General features: G+C 47.4%; 1 protein-coding gene across 11 annotated transcripts in view; it reads right to left on the reverse strand.

Annotated features, from left to right (window-relative positions):
* APPL2 (adaptor protein, phosphotyrosine interacting with PH domain and leucine zipper 2) overlaps positions 1-15,648 on the reverse strand; it is a 63,404-nt gene that overhangs the window by 17,855 nt on the left and 29,901 nt on the right. For all 11 annotated transcript variants that reach the window (XM_001160746.6, XM_054664640.2, XM_016924096.3 and 8 more), the window contains exons 9-14: positions 12,723-12,805; positions 8,443-8,601; positions 6,845-7,033; positions 4,665-4,707; positions 4,525-4,581; positions 4,341-4,429 (exon numbers count right to left, since the gene is read on the reverse strand). In XM_001160746.6, the coding sequence (XP_001160746.1) occupies positions 4,341-4,429; positions 4,525-4,581; positions 4,665-4,707; positions 6,845-7,033; positions 8,443-8,601; positions 12,723-12,805 (620 nt within the window). The remainder of the gene's footprint in view (positions 1-4,340; positions 4,430-4,524; positions 4,582-4,664; positions 4,708-6,844; positions 7,034-8,442; positions 8,602-12,722; positions 12,806-15,648) is intronic.

The raw sequence follows: 15,648 nt of genomic DNA on the forward strand, positions 1-15,648 counted from the left end.
CATTTTAAAAATCTTTTCTCCCCAGCCAGACTATAAACTCCTTTGAAGGGCAAAGAATATCAATGTATTTTGATTTCTTTCATTGCCTGGACCTTAAAAAGCTCTCAGTGATCTTTCTGTTCATTTGATATGTCAATATTTTCCTATTTCTCAAACATGTCAATAACTGAATGTAGTGTATCAAACTACTTTACAACAGGCATTTGACAAATGATCATAATGACTGGAATGTGGATGAAACAGTACATAGGCTTGTAGATGGTCACTGCAAGGCAAGCCCTTGGAGACCACTTGGTCTGACCTCCATTGTTAACAGAAAAGGAAACTGAGGCCTCTGGAGAAATTGGGCAGTTTTGAAGGCACTCAGTTACCTGGTGGGCGAGCCAGATTATAAACAGGGGTCTCCTTACTGCCAGGAGAGTGCATCTCCAGGATGTCATACTGCTTCAATAACCCTAAATGGGACAGTCACATCTGTTTGATCCTGTCTTTAAGAGAGGGCTGTGATATAATAAGTGGTAAGCACTGGAGTAGAAGCTTCAAGGGGAGTAGAAGCTTCAAGGGGAGAAAGTGAGTCTAAGATTTTGGCTCCCCAGAGAGTCAAAGGGGGGAGATAACAATCAAGATAGGGTGAGGCCAGGTTGTAGAGGGCCCTTATACCGTCAGGTGGGGTCTGAACTTGACACAACAGTATAGGGAGCCACCAAAGACTCTGAACATAGGAGTGACATGATGTTAAGTTTCACCTGTACAGGATCTCCATGTCATCAGCTCTAATGGACACTTCACAGTCATCATAATTGACTTAAAGCATCTAACACAGCTGCTCTCTCCTTGAACTCTCCTCTCGGTTTCGGCTGGTGCCACATTTTACAGAGTTTCCTTCTACCTTTCTTGATGTTCCTTCTCAATGTCTTTTGCAGGCTCCTTTTCTACCCTAAATGCTGGAGTTCTTTAGGATTCTGTTGCAGGCTCTGCTTTCCCCTCCCTCTCCTTTCTCCCATAGAGGACCTCATCCACTGCTGTTCAGTGCTATGAGTCCCCGATTCATACACCCAGACCAGACGTTTTCTTTGCACTCCAGACCTGTATCATCCGTTGACTGCTTGACAACTCATCTGGGATGTTTCACAGGCCTCTCATGCTTAACATGTCCAAAACTGAACTCTTCTTCTCTTTAAAAAACACCATCTGCCCAGGTGTTCAGCTCCAACTGGAGTCATCCTTTGATCTGTCCTTTTCCGTCTACGCTTATCCATCAAAAGTCCCATAGGTTTTACCTCCAGAATAAGTCCACATCCATCTACTTTTCATCTCTGCCGTGATCCTGGTCTAAACCACCATCATCTTCTCTTGGGCTGCTGGGACGCCTCCTCACTGGCTACGGACTTGCTCTGTTCTGTGCTCTCCAGAGCAGCCAGAGCTAACTAACTTTGGAAAATGGAGAGTGGGTATCTCTGTCTCCATCACAAACACGCACCTCTCAGAGCCCTTCCACAGCTCCCCACATGCTTCCTTCATGATCGACCCCTGCCTCCCTCCCCACCCGCCCTCATCCTGTCCCATGATCTCCCTCTGCCTGCACTGTCCCGTTACACTGCCTTTTTTCAGTTCCTCAGATACACTAAGCTCTTCTCTGTCCTGTTACCTCCACAACTGCTACCAAGAATACACTACTTCTGGCTCTTTGCAAGAGTGGCTGCGTCTTGTCTTTCACTTTGCAGCTTGAATATTATCTTCACAGCCAGGCCCTGCACAGGTCTCTTCACCCTCCATGACAGCACCTCATCTTCTTAACATTGCAATGCTTCCCCTCATTTTAACTCAGCCTGTGCTTACCTTTTGCCTGTTCTCCCCAGTAATCCCTGCGTTTTCTTACCTAGGCCAGGCCTGGGCAAATAGTAGATACTCAAATATTTGTTGAGTAGCTGGATAAATGAATGAACAGCAGATATATAGTAACTGCAGAATGAGGGAAGTCCACACATGGTACTTGCTTAGAAGTAAATAGCAGTTTGTTCCCAAGAACACAATTTCTCTGATTCTTTCCCCCCTACTGTCATCAAAACATTGCTTTATTCTCAGTGGGCTGACCCTAAAAGAGATAGTACCCCTCTCCCCACAGCTCTGGGGCCATCAGGCAGCCACATCTGTCACCCATCCAATCACTGGGCTAATTCGGCTGGCTGGCTAGAGTCTTTTTTTTTCCCCCAGGGAGTCTTCTGTGTCCCTTCTGTGGGGTCCTTTTGGTCTAAGAATGTGACTTGCTTATTCTAGAATAGGGGGAAAAATCAGTTACTGAATAATTAAATATAGGCTGCAAATTGTCTTTTTAGGAAACCTATCACACCTTCTAATTCCAAACCCCCCTAAACTATCCATCAACACCCTTGAGAGATGGCATATCAGAGCTAGAAGGGTCCTAGGAGGTTAGCTAGTTCCCTGTATGTCACAAGGCTGAGAAGACAAAGGCCCAGAGCATTTACTGACTTACTCAGGGACATCTAGCTGTGTATAACACAAGGCAGAGATATCGTTAGAACCCATGTCTCTCAACTGCAGGTCTGGTATTCCCTCCACTGTGCACATCAAACATTTTTGTAACTTTACAAAGAGAAGACATACATTTACCCAGGAGAAGGCTACGGGATTAACCCTCACTGACTGGATCTTTAGTTCCACTTCCTTTCATATAGTGTCTTCCTTAGAGTTCCATTTCATAAAGCATGCTACTTGTATCAACTGTTAAATCCTTAAGTTACGGTGCTGAAATGTTTCTCGGACTTGTTGCCTCTTTCTCCTCTTTTTTAAAAACACTTGTTTACGTTCTCATGTTCTGCTTCACAGCTACTACTACATCAACATCCTACTGGGTCTTGCACTCTCCCCTTCTTCCCACAACCTGTATCCTAAAATTTATCCTACTCAGGTACAGAATAGTCTTCCCTAACCCTGGTTCTGACCATCGCCCATTTTCTCAAAACCTTCCATTTTGCTCCATTGCCTGTAACTCCTAAGCAGGGCACCCAGGTCTTTCCAGTTAGACTCAAACCTATTTTCTGGCCTTACCTTCTCCCATTCCTTCTCAGATACCCCGTGCCCGGCATGTGAACGCTGGCTCCACACTGCACAGATTCTGGGAAGTTACTTAACCACTGAGTTTTCTAATGACTTCCTTCTGGGGTCATTAGATATTTGTAAAAAATGTAATGGGGTTCTTTCTACCATGCCACTAAAAGATGAACACCAAATAGTCATAATTTTAATTTACCCTTTAATGCCAGGCTTTCATTAGTATGAAAATACAACCCTCTACTATTTAACCAGATGGAAACTCCCATTAAGACAAAAGGTAGGATTCCTGGAATAAATCCTAAAGCAGTATTCAAAATGAGGAAAGCTGTATGCATGAAAATGTTTGCTCTAAATGATAACAGTAAACGCCAGGGAGATAACCTAAATATTCAATGGTTAATAAATGGTAGAATGGGCCAGGCGCAGTGGCTCATGCCTGTAATCCCAGCACTTTGGGAGGCTGAGGCGGGTGGATCACTTGAGGTCAGGAGTTCAAGACCAGCCTGGCTAACAAAGTGAAACCCCATCTCTATTAAAAATACAAAAATTAGCCAGGTGTGGTGGTGGGCGCCTGTAATCCCAGCTACTCGGGAGGCTGAGGCAGGAGAATCACTTGAATCTGGGAAGTGGCGGTTGCAGTGAGCCGGGATTACTCCACTGCACTCCAGCCCAGGTGACAGAGTGAGACTCCGTCTCGAAAAAATTAAAAAATAAGTAAGTAAAAAAATAAATGATGGAATAGGGTGTAGTTACTAAAAGGAACAATTCTGAAAAATGTAGAAATAGTAAAAAAAAAAAAAAGTATGTGCAAATACAAAATAAATGTACGTATAAAACTATCACTGTATGTTCAGATAAGGCGTGGGCATTAACATGGGATACATAAAAGGCGATTTTTTTTCCTTATTTTTTAAAAACATTTTTGCTTTCGTTCCCTTACTTTGTTGACACTGATAGAAAATGTGGGGAGAACTCCTGACTAGGAGGACCCTCCATGCACGTCCTGTTTGCTTGGACTGCAGCAGCATGGTCCAGTGGAAAGGACAGGGATGCTGACATCAGACAGGCTTGAATCCTGGCTCTACCACTCACAATGTGGTGTGAACACAGGCAGGTATTTAACCTTTCCCAGCCATCGTTACTGCTTCTGTTAAACAGGCTGAAAAACATGCCTTGGTTTGTGTGGATTAAGCAACAACTCATTTCATATTCCTAATCAATAATTTGGCTCCACAAAAGCTAGTTTTTCTTTGTCCTTTAGTTACCTGGGGCATGAGCTTTCTTGTTTTTTTCCAAAACTTGTAATGGGAGTCACTGCTTGCAGAGCGGTCTGATTCAACTTGATCGCGACTGCCTAAAAATCCACAGGAAGACACACTCAGTCCCAGGAGGTGGACGCTTACCTTCCAGGTTGAGAAAAGGGCTGAGATGCCGGTGGCTGATAATTACCTCAGGGTTGTCGGTCAGGTAGATCTGTCTGGAGATGTTGTTTATTGCACATATCCACTGTAGAGGACATTAAAAAAGAACACTGAATCCCAAAGTCACCCACCACGTTAGGAAAGAAATATGACAAACAAAATTTTTACCTCTTCATTTTCCTTTCTGCTCTCAGCCTGGAGGATTATTCCCCTGAAACAAAAGTGTCTAAGTAATTAAGTGCTTCCCCAATCTCAGTGACTGGGAATTTCTCTACATAAACTGAACTTAGCTGGGGTGTGGGAGGAAAAGTGCCATGAAGGCAGCATGATGAGAGGGAAAGAAAATGGGGTTCCAGGGCCAGGTGCAGTGGCTCACGCCTGCAGTCCCAGCACTTTGGGAAGGTGAGGCAGGAGGATGGCTTGAGCCCAGGAGTTCGAGACCAGCCTGGGTAACATGGTGAAACCCCCTCTCTACAAAAAATACGAAAATTAGCTGGGCGTGGTGGCGTGTGCCTGTAGTCCTAGCTACTAGAGAGGCTGAAGTGGGAGGATCGATCGAGCCCAGGAGGCTGAGGCTGCAGTGAGTGGTGACTGTGCCACTGCACTCCAGCCTGGGTGATAGGGCAAGGCCCTATCTCAAACAAAAAAAAGAAAAAGGAAAAGAAAAAAGAAAATGGGCTTGTAGGTCTGGCTCTGCCCTGATTCACTATGTGATCTTGGACAAACATGGCCCTTTCCCTGGGCCTCAGCATGTTCATCTATGAAATGAGAAGGCGGGACTCGGATCTTCTAGCCCAAGTCTGTGTTTGTACAGTGAGATCCATCTGTTGACCTCCTCTAATGATCCAAGATGACCAGGACTCCAAGCCCAGCCACTCCTCAAACCATGCCCAAAGAAGGACTTGGCAGCCCATTCACTCCTTTCCCAGAACTGAAAAGTCTGCTGCGTATGGAGGCCCGGGAATAAGGTAACAGTAATACTGCCCTACCTTTGTGGAGGCTTTAACTCTTTTTTTTTTTTTTTTTTTTTTTTTTTTGATGGAGTTTTGCTCTTGTTGCACTAGGCTGGAGTGCAATGGTGTGATCTCGGCTCACCACAACCTCCGCCTCCCAGGTTCAAGCGATTCTCCTGCCTCAGCCTCCTGAGTAGCTAGGATTACAGGCATGCGCCACCACTAACGTGCCCAGCCAATTTTGTATTTCCAGTAGAGACGGGGTTTCTCCATGTTGGTCATGCTGATCTCAAACTCCCAACCTCAGGTGATCCACCTGCCTCGGCCTCCCAAAGTGCTGGGATTATAGGCGTGAGCCACTGTACCCAGCCGAGGCTTTAACTTTTTAAAGAGAACCCACATCTGCCAGTTCCCTTGTTCCTCTCATCTGTGGCAGATGGAGTAACATAGATCTTATCCCTATTTTATATCTGAGGAAAGTGAGGCCCAGAGGAGGTAACTGCAAAGGACCATGATGAGCATCCAGGAATCTCTATTCCCAGGTCATTTCCCATCACCAAAGCAGGAAGGATGAGGTCTAAAGCTGCTCTGCCAAGCTGGGAGGAGAGACATCATCCCAATGCCGTCCCCACCCCTACCCCTGCTGTTCAGGTCAAATCTTAATAGAATGCAGTGTGAGAAGAGCGGCTCTGATGACGGGCAGGGCCACTCCTCTCCCCAGGCAGGTGAACCCTGAAGCCCCTCCATGGGACCCTGAAGCCCCTCCATGGGACCCTGAACTCCTTGGAGCAGTTTAAAAACCACCACTCTGAGAGGGGATCCCACTGGGATGGGGTCTACTGTGAATGGCCACAGGCTGCAGATTGGTAAAGTACCACCTCTTTGGGGCCCCTCAGGTACACAGGACATGTGGGAACAGCCTGGCAGCCGACGATACTGCTGCAGTGGAGTACACTTCTCACAACTCCTGCTTCTGCTGGAAAAATGGCCTTCTCAGGAAGGTCGTCCTTACCAAAATAGTTACTCTCCCCTGCTGCAATCCAAACACAAATGCTTCTTTACAACAGGCTAGGAGTAGCCACAGCCTTCTCTCTCTGAGAATCTATGCTAACAAGCACGACTTCTGTTGCTGTCTCACACATGTAGGTCATCTCTTCTCCAAAGCCACAGACAAACCCTCACTTATCTCCATATGGGATAAGGCAGGCTGGATCCCTTATGGGTCATGCGGGCTTGTTTAAAGAGAGCAGAAAATCATCCTCCTGAAAGGTCAACAATACCCAGATTGGGGCCTCTCCCACAGAGGGCTGGCACATAGGAATGAACTAGGAGGCCCTTGGCACGGGTGGAACCACTATACTCATTCTCCTCCCAAATAAAACGCGTGAAACATACGATTTTCCATTGGGCGTGGTGATCTGGAAGCAGTAGCGCCGGTCTTCGCAATCCACGGCCATCACTGAGCAGTTGTCCAGGTCCTGGATCAAACCTCCAGCCACGGCTCCCCTGGGCTGACACATGAGATTCCCGCCTTGGGTGAAGAAATAAAGCCTCTCCCAGGTGGTGGTGACCAGCCCTGTTTTGCTGTGAGTTGTGTTTTAAAAAGCCCATTAGTACCAGAAAACACCAACGGCCACCTCCAAGTCTTGCTACCTCGTTATGGGTACTGGTGGCATTTTAGAAATAATGTGTTTCTTTATATCGTTAAAGCAAAACTGCCCATTCAAGTGGAAAGAGCAGCAGAAGGGTACAATTTAGCTGGAATGATCTGGGAGATCATGGGCTCTGCTTCCAAGGGAGACACCAGTCCCAGGGCCGACTCCCCGCACCGCAGCCACATGCTGACTACTAAACCAGGAGATGCAACTAGAATGAGTCCGACACCATTAAGGACTGAACACCTAGAGAATCATTTCTCTGACACCTGGAGCTGAGCTGCTCTGAATCTAGTCAGGGTTGCCTTAGCCCACAGCACCCACCCTATAGTCCTAGGAGGCTCTCAACAGACTGGATTTTGCTGTAATTGAAGGTCATTCTTGTTTTGTGGGCAGCTTACAAAAGGAAAATCTAGTTCCTGGCAAATAACGACAGAACCCGGTAGGTTTTCTACATCTGCAGAACTACAGGGGACATTTAGCTTGTGATCGCTGCAAGTTCACAGACCTTAGAGGTACTCCAGCCTGGTAACAGCTGGCAGTTCCTCTCCATGGACCCTCCACTGGGGGTTATCAAACACATTTACTTGGCTCAGTATTTACTGAGTAGCAACTATGTCCAAAGGCACTGAGTTTCCTGCCCCAATAATTTCCCCAAATGGCAACGGCTGACATCTGAGTGCTCACTGCCTGGGAGGGATGACCACATTCAATCTAACTTCGTAAAGCAGCTGCAGTTATCAGCTCCATTTTACAGATGAAGAGATCAAGGCTCAGCCCAGCTGGGATGTCTGATTCCAAAGTCAGTGCTTTTCACACCACACCATGACAATATCCTCTCTGCTCACAGAAATACTTAAACCTGATCATCCCTTCCATTCAAAACGGACACTTAAAGACCTGAGTGGTAAATGTGTGACTCAATCAGTATGAATCGAACTGACTCTAAAAGCCTCCTGACCTTGCCTCTGGCCTCGCAGGTAGGTCTCCAGCACATGGCTCTCATCTGCCAGCTGGTGTGGGGGAAGTGGCATGAGGGGATAAAAACTGTCAGTGGTCCAGGACGGCAACAGTTAAGAGTGGTCTGTTTGCACATGGCCACAGTGACCAGAGTCCACAGCACCGGGCTCTTAGAGGACTCGTTTCCAGCCCCATCTCTTAGTGCAGTTTGGCGCCTGGGCCCCAGAGGTTTCCTGTGTTGCAAGTGGGAGGGCTGCTGTGATGGGAGTTCTTCCCAGTCTCACCCGCCCACCTCCCTCCGACTTTAATGAGGCACGTAAGATTGCTTTTCAGCCACCTCTTAGGGAAAACCGATTTCAGAAAAAGTGGCGTTCTCACTTTCTAAGATTAAGGTAACCAGCCTTCTGGATGAGGTTCCTGTTGATCTGTGGTGCGGCCACATCAGAGTCTGGAGTGTAAACAGATTCATCAACAGAAAGTAATTCTTGCTGGGACACCCGCATCTTTTCCGCCTCGGCTTCCAGTTCTACCTGAATGCTTAAGACAGAAGGTGTTGGGTCAGTTACTCACTGCTGGCCAACCCAGCACTACTAAGAAGCCACTGGCAGCCATCACTCCACCCCCGCAAAGCTTCCGGCCTTACAGATGGAGCTGCCAGCCTCCTACAGGGCCACAACCCTCTACCCTTAGGCCCTGAAAACTATGAATCACAGGGACTCAATTTTGCAGTAGTAAATGTGTTTATATGACTGCTGTTTTAAAACAGAACCTAAGGAATGCCATTGAACAATGCTTGAACCCAGCTACACAGTCTTTTTTTTTTTTTTTTTTTGAGATGGAATCTCGCTCTGTCGCCCAGGCTGGAGTGCAGTGGCGCGATCTCCTCTCACTGCAAGCTCCGCCCCTCAGGTTCATGCCATTCTCCTGCCTCAGCCTCTCGAGTAGCTGGGACTAACGGCGCTCGCCACCATGCCCGGCTAATTTTTTTTTGTATTTTTAGTAGAGACGGGGTTTCACCGTGTTCACCAGGACGGTCTCGATCTCCTGACCTTGTGATCCGCCTGCCTCGGCCTCCCAAAGTGCTGGGATTACAGGCGTGAGCCACCGCGCCCGGCTGAACCCAGCTAAACAGTTTTGCTGCTGACAGAGGTATCCATGCTCAGCACCGTTGATGGAAATTTTTGGAGAAAAGCTTTGAGAAGCCCATCCTCCAGGGCTGCTCACACAGGCAGCCTAAGCAAGTTCCATAAAGGAAGGAATGAAATGGTAGTCATGCCTCCCCTGCTCTTGGTTTAGGCAGGAGTGGTGGTGACAGGAAAATGACCAGGAAGTGGTACTAAGGTGCAACAACAAAGCCAAAGGCAATGCTTTTCCTTTTTTAACAGCCACAGTTCTGCCCTGAGGCTTCATAGGCTAGCAGGCCAAGGGCTGCCCACACAGGGGTAAGTGGGCGGATGGCCTGGCTCTGGGACATTAGCCCCTGGCTTTCATGGAGGTGTGTGCTGAGGTGTGGAAATGGTGGCTGCCCTTTTCCCCTACCGAGCTAGACCTCACCAGGCCACCCCACCCAGTAGTGACAGTCTTGGTTACAAAGTCCTAAACACAATCTGCCCAACGGGGCCATCCATCTGAGCAATCACAATTTAGAGGAGGTGTTGCTCTGCACTGTGTTACAGGAGACACGGCAACCACAAGGTTAAAATCAGAAGCAAATAGGGGGCCAGTGTTTCTCCACATGAGCACCTCAGGATTCTCTCTCTTCTGTAGGTAAGGAACGTTGGGCTTGGACATTCCATATTCCCCCACTCTGTATGTATGTATGTATGTATGTATGTATGTATGTATGTATGCATGCATCTATCTATCTATCTATCCTATCTATCTAATCTATTCATTTTGAGAGAGTCTTGCTCCGCCACCCAGGCTGGAGTGCAGTGGCATGATCTTCGCTCACTACAACCTCCGCCTCCTGGGTTCAAGCGATTCCCATGCCTCAGCCTCCCAAACAGCTGGGATTACAGGCATGCACCACCACACCCAGCTCATTTTTGTATTTTTAGTAGAGAAGGGGTTTCACCATGTTGGCCAGGCTGGTCTTGAACTCCTGGCCTCAAGTGACCCACCCATCTTGGCCTCCCAAAGTACTGGGATTACAGGTGTGAGCCACTGCTCCTGGTTAGCCCCTCTTCTTTAATGCAGCTCGATTTTGGCTTTTCTGACATTTGACTGGGATGATGAGGGACTCTACCACTGGTGGCCTTAAGACAGGTAAGCTGGAGGACAAACCTCATTAGCTTCGCCTGCTTGTCACTGCCCCGGCTGAGAGAATGGAACGTGGAAGACCAAGCGCAGCACATAGAACGGGGGAGGAGAGAAGGGGAAGGAGGGACCAAGAGCCTGTCAAGAGCTCAGGGTCAGCTTTTATGGGTGAGAAACCTCTTTGAAGATGTGATACAAGAGAAGGATCCTGTCCCCAGAAAGACACGGGCACCAACGTGGCTTCTTGCGTTCAACTCCAGGAGATTTTTAGTAGCTGCCCTGCCTTCCCCTCCTCCACCCCACACAGACTCAGGCTCAAACACTGGGAGCTCATCCAAGGTTCCCAGGAACCAAAGGAACAGGGTCAAAATTAACTGCTTTCAACTGGTTCTCTTCACAAACAACAAAAAAAAGCATGTATATATACACACACACACATATATATAAAATTATATATATATCTGTTGATATATAGATATGAGCCTCAGAAAGGTAGAACTGTATCACTATAGGGTTAGGGAATAAAGAAAGCTCTGCAGGGTGGCTGGAAACCATGCCACGCTGTCTGGATTCCCACCACTGGGTTCTGAATCCACCCCCACCTGGAAAGCACAGAGCACCTGTGGCATCATCCCCCGGGGAAGGGCTGCACAGCTTCAGGGCCACCACCAGATCCTGCTCTGAGGCCTCCCTGGGTGGGCTGGCTGCTCATGCATGGCAATGCTGCAGCAAAACCATCCCTTGGTTTGGAGAAAAGTGGTCATATTTACTCACCAACATGAAATTTAAAATTACAGGAAAAATAGCATTCAAAACAGTACTTTAGCTATCTGAATCAAGTGCTGCAAGGTTCAGTTTGGAAACCCCACCAGCTGCCTGTCACCCCATAACTAAATACAGCTTGTCAGACAGAGGGGGTAACTCACAGAACCAGCCCCAGCCTGCACAGAGAAGGCCATGTAGCCCGGGCGCAGACCCTGACGTTAATGCCTGGGTTGTGGTTCTCTCAGGATGGCTGGTGCTATACTTGGGTTGGCCTAATAATGGTTAATGGAAATGCTGACAAGAAGGGAAGACAGAGGCTCTAGGATCTGCAGAAAGAGGAAACCATGGCAACTCACACGCATGGGCACAAATGTCCTGCTACCCATTCAGAAAATAATCAGGTGTGTGAAAAAAATTGAGGCATAGATGGTTCTTCCAGAAACACAGAAGTGCGAGGAATTCTGAGAGTTAAAGCAGGATGAGGAAGAGACAGTGAAAGATGAGGGACAGAGGATACTTTTACAAAGCGACCATTTAATAGCCTCTCATCTTCTACCTCCTCCTAACATTCCCAGGGGCTAAGAACCAAATAAATTAAAAGGCAAGAAACTGCAATCAGATTTCACAAGTTGGTTTCTAGCATAATTATAAATAAAAGCTACATCACTCACTGCTGCCAATTATTCAGAGCTAAACAGCTCAATGACTTTCAGGTAGGGGTATATGCTCTCAACTTGCTTTGCATCTGTCTCAATGCTCAGCACTGGTTTTTCTTGGGACTGATTATTTTTGGAGCATTTCAGATAGACTTCTACCTAGATCAATTCCCTTGTTTAGCCTTCATGAGGTGTGGTGAAATGCAACATCTTCAAGAAAATGAGCAACTTTCTCTTCGTGTATCCACATGAAATAAAATTCCTATTCATTATTTCCATTTTGTCTATTTGTCAACTACACACACACACACACACACACACACACACACACACACACACACGGACCTATTTCTGTACTCCAGAACTCGTGGCAAGCGCTTGGGAGCCCATGCCGTGCTCCGGATGGACCAAGCCTGAGGCTGCAGGGGCCGGGGCCCCCCTCAGAGCTCCGTCATGGAAGCTGGGGAGGGGCGGGTGGCAGGGCGCCCACAGCCTCCAGTTAGTGTGGCAGTTACTCAACTACTGAAGACAGTGATGTTGTATTTCTTAAAATAAGCAAATACAGTTTTTAAAATTAATTCCAAAAAGGCTCTATCCCTCCTTTACCTATTATAAATTAATGCACTGGTCAGAGTTTCCTGAAAAGTGACAGCACTTCCATCTGCTACTGCCACGTACTCTCAAAGAAAGTCAAGAGCTCTTCTAAAACCACAGCAAAGCTAAGCTGGGTTCCCAGGCTTGTGACATGTGAAACTCCAATATTCACAACAAGAGATCTGGAGAAAACTCTGCCAATGTGCCCTAGATATTTATGAATATTGGCAGCTAAGGCAAGGGCACTGTTAGCGAGCATTTCTGGGGTGGACAGAGGCTCTGTGCGACCCTCCACAGTTAGAACCCTCCCCGTGACCTCCCAGAGATGTCAGATCAGCATGAAAGGCAAGGGGCACACAAGACCCGGCCGGAGTGCAGCATTACCTTTGAACCATGTCTGCAACGGAGGATAAAAAGCTGTCCATAGGTTTGGAAAACATCTCTGCTCCCTTCTTAAAAAAGTTAATCTGAAAGATATAATTATAATATTCTGAAAATCATCCAGGGAAGTGATCAGTGAACTCACTGAAGGTGAGACAGGCAGCGTGAGGGCAGCCATCACAGCTGGCTGGCCCGCCTCGCACGCGGCACTGGCAGCATCTCTACTGAGTCTACACCTGAGCACTATGCACTTTGAAACTGAAACCACAGTTGCTGGCTTTTGGGTGCCAATGGAAGGGATTCCTTACTTCCTGTAACTCCTGTCTAATATTCACTTCCCAGAAAGTCTGGGTCCCCTGACAAACCCTGGAGGGCAGGGGTATGGGAGAGGGGAAGAAGAACATTTCTGTGTATTAGTGGCATCTGCACCATCCCACCCTGAGCAGCTCCAGTTTGCATTCTTCTACAGCCATGACTTTTACAAATCTGCCCATTAGGTATGAACTGCTCCATTTTCTATGTCTGCTGGTTGGGAGGTAACAGTAACAGTTGCAAGCCTAGATGATGAAAAAAGAGAGAAAACGTTCCGTGTGAGCAAGGGTATTCTCTCACACATTAACCCGGCTCGTCTGTCTGACCTGGAAGCCTCCCTTTCCTGGCATGGCGGGCACCAAAATCGACCTCTGACCCTGAAGAGGCTAGCAGGTATTCTCAGCATAGTTCTGACGGCTTTGCATCTATTCCCCAGATACCCCGGGAAAGCATGTATTCTAATGTGCTTAGTTATCACAGGTTAAAAACGGATGATTGTGGTCATCCTAACCCAGGTGATACATGCAAGGGACTGTTCTGGCCCCATGATCTTTAAATCATACAGAGATCACCACTGGAAATGCCATTTGGAACTTCTGAAGTGTTAAATATCAAAATGAGTATTAATCATTTAATATCATTAATTTGTTAAATCAGCACTCTGCATTTCTAATGGCACAATGTCATGGTGGCCTCCCTCTCCTTCCCCTCCCTGAACTCCTTTAGAATTTACACTCCTAGGCCATGTCTTAGCTCCTCTGCTATTCTGTAATCTCCTTAGGGCAGGGGCTCACATAATCCCTAAGAAAAGTGGGCGAATGGATGAACGGAAGGCAGGTAAGACACTGGCTCTACAGCCGCATCACAGCCTGTCCTGTCAATATAACACTGGAGGTCACTGTTCCGTTCTCAAAAACCTGCGCACTGATTACAGAGCCTCAGTTTGCAGGCATGAGGATCGAACATGACTTCAAGGGCTGGAGAAGGCAGGAATGGAGTCCCCACACCTCCACAAAGGTGGGTGGTGCCGAGAAGCCTGATGAGTCTCCACCACAACTGCCTTAGTGAGCAGCAGGAAGTGCTATGTTCATGGAACCATCAGCTCACAGAGGCTGGGGCTCAATAAACCCTGATTGCCAAGGTCGGATGAGGCAGGAGGACAGCTAATGCTTCTGAATCATCCAGAAGATCACTCCACGGGGCCAGGCAACAAACTTGTCTGGCTATTGAAGGAGCTATTGTTTCCATGTGCATTTAAAAATAATGCATAGGCAAAGGGCCTACTTGGTCTTGTGTCTTGAAATCTGGATACGAAAAATGAAAGATGCCATTCTCAGCTCTCAACAATGATGCTCCTGCCACTGAATAATGACGGTGTGCTCTGCTGTTCCCCCAGAACTGGGGCTACATGTGTGCTACGGTACCCACAGCTCCTCTTCTCCCTCTGTGGCCAGAGCACTCACTTAAGAGAGTCCAGGCTGGGAGCAGTGAGGTAGTCCTTGGCCATGAATGAGAATGAAACCAGCTGGTGTCAAGCTTGTCCTGTAGGCCTTGCAGGACACCCTCTTATCAAGCAAGTTCTACAGCACTGACCGATCAGGACCAGAGCTGATCATCCTTCCAAGATGCTAGATCTGAGACCCTTCCTGACCCTAGGCCTCTGACTGAGCAAGGCTACGGCCCCAGAGGGATGGCGTCAATCCAGGAGGGGTTAACTAAAGAGAACAAAGAGAGCCCCGGCATTCTCTAATATGGCAAGGCCATCTGCCAGCTGCGATACTGCCTGCAGGAGAGGGAAGGGCAACAGTATGAGTTACTGCACACCTGTGTGCACAAGTGCCCATCATAAGCACCTGGACAGCTCCCAAGATCTGCTGAGGACTGATGCCGCCCACAGCTGGGTGGTGCTACTTCACTCAGAAGACACAGAAAGACTTTATCGCTCTATTTAAGTATCACTTCCAAAGGCACAGGCTGACTTCAGTGAGCTCACCATTCAACAGCCTAACAACTAGATTAAGAAGGAAGACAACTGAGCTTGGATATCTTCCGAACCCATTTCCCATTTGCCCTGAGAGTACTGTTCTGGCAGTGAGCTGCACTTTTTTTCTCTAAACAGGAAATGGGTTAAAGCTCCTCTCTCATTCCCCTTCTTGTTGAATGACACTGACGTGAAGTTTTTGTTTTTTTAATATATGTGCCTTAAAAATGTATTATAGAAGTGTTAGATGTTCATATATCAGGTATTTTTAAGTTGGTGACTTTTTCTTAATAACATTTTGCTTCCTCGCATCCCCTTCTGTTCCTAGATTGTCAACTGAGAGAAGATTCCTGGGTGCCTTTCTCACGGGCCAAAGGATGGCTTTGGAGACAACGTGAGTGGGGCAAACGCAGGATGGGGTGGAAAGTGAGGGGGTGGTGCCATCAGCCTCACACTCATGGTCACTCTTGTCTCCGCCGCACTGGTGCCACTACAGTCAACTCCCCATCCTCAAAGTAGAGCCTCTCTTAAGACAAATATTCAGCCAACCATTAAATAGGAGGATAGAAACCCAATAAATAAAGGAGACCTCATAAAGCACTGGCAACGTTTCCCCATGCCCAGATGTTAAGGTGC

This window comes from Pan troglodytes, chromosome 10 (genome assembly GCF_028858775.2).
Source record: "Pan troglodytes isolate AG18354 chromosome 10, NHGRI_mPanTro3-v2.0_pri, whole genome shotgun sequence".
Lineage (NCBI taxonomy): Eukaryota > Metazoa > Chordata > Mammalia > Primates > Hominidae > Pan > Pan troglodytes.